This window comes from Glycine soja, chromosome 4 (genome assembly GCF_004193775.1).
Source record: "Glycine soja cultivar W05 chromosome 4, ASM419377v2, whole genome shotgun sequence".
Classification (NCBI taxonomy): domain Eukaryota; kingdom Viridiplantae; phylum Streptophyta; class Magnoliopsida; order Fabales; family Fabaceae; genus Glycine; species Glycine soja.
In genome coordinates this window covers 40458343-40463257 of record NC_041005.1, presented here as the reverse complement: position 1 = coordinate 40463257, position 4915 = coordinate 40458343, and the positions used below count along the sequence as shown (strand labels likewise).

Here is a 4915-nt window from a genome sequence, read left to right as displayed (position 1 = left end):
CTATTGCCCTTTTGTGCAAGGCAGTGCAAATTAGTAGACAAATTAGGCATCAGCCTAAGGCCCAGAAAAAAAAATTTTAGGCCCCTAAAATTTTTTTATTATCCCAAAAAAGTAAATTTCTATTAACTTTCCTTTAACCCATCCCAATTCCCTAACTAACGTATCTCACTCTCCAGACTCCATTCTTCACGTTTTTTCATCTCCTCATCTTCTGTTCATAAAAAAAATCTATTATTCTCCTTCCCTTGAATGAAACCTATTGTCTATTGATCAAACTTTGTCTCCGCGGCTCAACCTCTCTGGATTTGACATCGTCTGGATTCTGAACTCCTATAAATCGCATACATCCCGGCGTCCCGCGTATGGAGCCTTTCATCTCCATCCCGGTGGATTGGTGGAACAATTCATTTCACGGGCATGACTCTGGGTATGCAGTAATACAACACGTATCACGTAGCACCCTTGCGCCTGACACAACATCTAAACAACAAAATCTCTGTCTGTTTCCAATTCCAGGTTCTATCGTTCTATTCATCGATCATCATTTTCTTTATTTATTTTAGAGTTTAGTTTATTTAGATTTATTTAATATTTAGTTAATTTTTTTATTTTGATTATTTACAAAAGAAAATGTCAAATAGAAAGTATGAATCTGGTTATGAAAAATTGAAGAAAAAATGAAAAGTTGAAAAGCTAATTGAATCTTAACGTGGTGCCCTTGATAAATTTGTTATCATTCATAAAAATGACACAGAAGCAAGTTCAATAGGTGAAAATGTGATAGAACAACCACTGATAGATCATACTAACAACGAGAAAAATGTTATAGAACAACCACCTTTAGATAATACTGATTTTGCAGCTAAAAAAGCTAGAAGATTAATATAAAAAATGATATTTTATATAATATACTAAGTCTCTTTAAAATTCTTGTAAAAAAAAAATTCCTTTAACATTTTCGCCTTATGCCCCAAAATGTCTGTACACGGCCTGCTTTTGTGCTCCCATTCACTCTGTAGTTCCACCAAGCAATGAGATCATGTTCATAAATATTTACAAAAAATAAAAAAAAAATAGAACTCCATGAATTGAGATGCAAACCTTCTTCCTGTCCATTTGTATTTTGGCTTGAATCTTTCTATCACTCTCCCAAGCAAGGATTTTGGACTTTGTCTTCTCATACCTGAATATTTCTCACATTGACAAGAATGAACTAAATCCATCACAAAATGGCACATTGGTCATGTTAGAGTGACAAAAATACAATTAAGCAAAATTAAATAAAAAGCTACTATTGGTTAATAAATGAATGTTACCTCTTTTGAATCCTCTCTATCTTGGCCTTTTCCCATAGTGATGCCTTGTCATTTTTGTGTTGTATTATTTGATTCCCTTTGTGATTTTGATACCCTGCGGCTGGGGATACACCACTTGGACATTTAGAAGGAAAATCACTTTCTGTTGTCATTGCGAGTTCCTGTCCTAATGACCTTTTTGTTGAAATCTCCCCTGCCATTACATGTAACATCACAATTGTTTTCAAAGGATTAGTTAGGGACAAAACTTAGATATAGTTTCTTAAATGTTCTCAGTGTTGTTCTTCAATCAGAATTGGAATTTCATTTCAGTAACATATGTTGACTTACAGTGCAACTTTTATTATGCAAATTATTGAAATAAAACTTCAATTCTAATTGAATAATAATACCGAAAGAATTGTATCTAAGTTTTGTCATTGGCTCATTGCTTAATTAACTTGAACATAGATATGTTGTATGAAAATTTTCTAATTACCATGACTTGGTTGCCTAGATACTTTCCCCTCTTTTTCTCTCACTGTTTTGGTCCTTGGAAATTTGGGACTCTCTTTCATTTTCTGCAAATTAAGTAACCCTGCTTCTTCTAGTGAATGAATGGAAAATGCAGCAGCTGCAACTGCAGTTACACGCTCCATCATCTGGTATGTGTTGTCTTGAATTTGGATCAGAAAAGGACACTCTACAACAAAATAACATTATCTTTTATTTGTAAATTAAGCATGGATGGATACGTTTTTAGTACTTGAAAATAAGAATTTTGTTTAAAAATTAGTCTTTATTCAAAATTTATTTATTTTTAGTCCTTAAAATTTATAAATTAAATAAAACATTTGTTTCTAATCCTCATCAAAGAGAAAAAGAAAAGAGTTTTTGAAAACTGTAAAGAATAGAAATGTAGAAAATTCATTTCTGATCAAATTCAACATACTTCTATGGACTAAAAATGATTACAGAGAAAATCTCAAATAAGACAAATGAATATCAATGGCATCACAATTCACTGCTAGGAAAGCAGGTACCTTCTTTGGTTGAGCCTATAATCCATTCTTTGAAACTGTGTTGAAACTTTTCCTCAATTTCCACGTTTGATTGTGGTGATGTGAATGAAGATGAAGTGAGAGTAGTCCATAACCTTTATAAAGCTGAACAGGAAATGCCGGCAAGCAAGCTAAATCTCTAGAGGAGGCAAAGGATCTTTAGTTTTAATTTCCATTTCTCTGATCAACACCATCATCACGCATGCACATAAACCATTATCCTCAACTTGTTAGCACTTTTGGATGCAACCTTGCTTTCTGGCTTTCTATCTCAATTCTCAATAAACTAAAAAAAAAAAAATTTGGTACATAATTTTTTAGTCTTTTAGTTATACATTGCGGATGATAAGAACAGAACCTTCACCATACTCTGCCGCTATTCCTTTTTCCCTTGTAATGGAAGGGTATAATCGCACGTTCACTGTTTGGCTGAGACAGTGATTCTGTATTATCTATTCTAATATTTTATCTAATTTTAATATGTTCACGGCTTTTGTTTTTTACAGAATCCTTAGTTTTTTTCATTAGATAAATTTGGTGAGTTTTGGATATAGAAAATGATATTTAGTGGAAAAATAGATAAACGAATACACATGAATCTTAGATGGCATAATTTCATTGGACACATATTTTATCTCTTTCTTGCCTCAATTATTATGTAAGAATGAGATGGATTAATTTGAAATTTGTGAGTATTTGTATTTAGTGGTGACAAAATGGGTCACTCCATCCCGGTGTAAAATGGATTGACTCATCCCATTACACATAACAAAAGCAGGTTAAGAATTTAAGATCATCTTGTTTATGCTTAGGTTATGCTTAGGTTAGCAGGTTGACGGGTTGTCCACCAAAAGCCAAAAATATTAAAAATATATATAATAAATATATTTTAATTAATTTTATAAATAATAAATACTTATTAAAAGAATTAAATGAATTATCTTAAATTTTGAATAATACTTTATTTAGATAAAATAAATTATATAAAAATTAATAATATACATATAAAATATCAAAAAAAATATTAAATTTATTTATTTTTAACTAAAAATGGGTTGACAGATTGATCTGTCTTGCTTTTCCCTCAACTCATTTTTTGACGAGACAAACAAAATGGGTTAGAGTGCATTGACATATTGAAAATCTTAACCCATCCTAAAAAAAAAGTCAAAACTGAATTAATTCACCGGTTTTGCCAATCCTATTTGTACTAATAATTTTCGTACTAATTAGTACCACTCTTTGAATATATATCTTGCTTTTAAAAAAGTGCTTGTACTTTTCTAGTTTACATCTTTATCATTTCCTTTATATTATTTAATAGTTAATAATATCTTTTATTAAACAAAATTTCACTTGTTACTTAAACCGTTTATAGGTTTATGATTTATTATTATGAATGAGTTATCCCCATTTTCAAGAGTAGTTGTAAAATAAAATTTTGAAAATATTTATTATTATTTTTTAAGTTTAAGGTATTTTTAAGAGTTAAAGAGATGACAAATTTTTAAGGATTCAATTTAATGGTTCAATCCAACCTAATTCAATTAAATTAAAGTTGAGTTGCAGAAAAATAAAATGTAAACTTAATCCCATTAAGTTAAATTGGAAACTTAATTGAGTTGGATTAAAAAATATATTAAACTTAATTAACCCAAGCCATTTATACTCCTATTTGATACAAATTATAAAAATTTATTATTAGACATGATCGATCTATTCGGAGAAATATATATAACACAAGATAATTTATTTTATTTCTATTCCTACATAAAAATGTGAAAATAGTAAAATACTATATTCCCATGAATATAGAAGTTATTTTCTTCTCTTGCTTCTATTTTATTTTTTAATTGAAAATATAATTAAAAATATTTCAATAAATGTTAAATAGTTGTCAAACATGTTAATGGAAATAATATTAAAAGTAATAATATTTCCACTTTTACATGAGTATAATTTAATCCATAAAACAAGCTACCCTTACAAATTAACTTTTTCGAGAATCATGATTCTAGATATAATTTTTTTTTCTCATATCAAACATCCCATGTTAACACAAAGGTGTTGGTATGTTGTCTCCACCCCCAACAAAGAGCGTGAAGGAACTAGAGCTGGCACGTGAGTAGTTCAATTTCAAAACTAAAAAAAAAAAAACTACTTTGCTGCACTTCAAATCAAATCAAATACAACTCACTCTGCTCTTGCTTACATAATAAAAGTGAGAATGATAAACAATTATGTCCGTCTGACATGAAATGCTAAACAATTGCTACCACTCCTGACACTATTAACCAAACGTAATGGATTGTTTGATGGTAGCCATTCAAATCTTTAGGGTGCATTTGGTTTGTAAAATGTTTTGTATTAATTTCCTATTTTTATTAATTATAAAAATATGATAAATTGTTTTCATTTTGTTTCCTGTTTTAAATATTTTATAGAAAATGGTAAAATCAGCAAAGTAAAAACAAGATACCATTTTTTGTAATTATTAGTGAAAACAGAATAAAAACAAAAAAAAAATCCATAAACCAAAAGTGCCCTTAGTTGATAAGT

The 4915-nt window shown here is 29.4% G+C and overlaps 1 protein-coding gene across 1 annotated transcript; it reads right to left on the bottom strand.

Annotated features, from left to right (window-relative positions):
* Window positions 1–777: 777 nt before the first annotated feature.
* On the bottom strand, window positions 778–2619 carry LOC114408182. Its single transcript, XM_028371269.1, has 5 exons — window positions 2339–2619; window positions 1795–1998; window positions 1317–1509; window positions 1102–1183; window positions 778–1013 (listed from the first exon to the last, which is right to left on the bottom strand). Exons 2-5 carry the CDS (start codon window positions 1955–1957, stop codon window positions 912–914), a joined length of 540 nt encoding a protein of 179 aa, XP_028227070.1. The 5' UTR covers window positions 1958–1998; window positions 2339–2619; the 3' UTR covers window positions 778–911.
* Between the last annotated feature and the right edge of the window lie 2296 nt (window positions 2620–4915).

Excerpts from the sequence above, each read along its gene's own strand:
- LOC114408182 (XM_028371269.1), bottom strand. The coding sequence starts at position 1,957 with ATGATGGAGCGTGTAACTGCAGTTGCAGCTGCTGCATTTTCCATTCAT. Across the intron at positions 1,510-1,794 it reads ATCTAGGCAACCAAGTCATG|GGGAGATTTCAACAAAAAGG; the intron begins GTAATTAGAAAA and ends ATGTAATGGCAG. Across the intron at positions 1,184-1,316 it reads ATAGAGAGGATTCAAAAGAG|GTATGAGAAGACAAAGTCCA; the intron begins GTAACATTCATT and ends AGAAATATTCAG.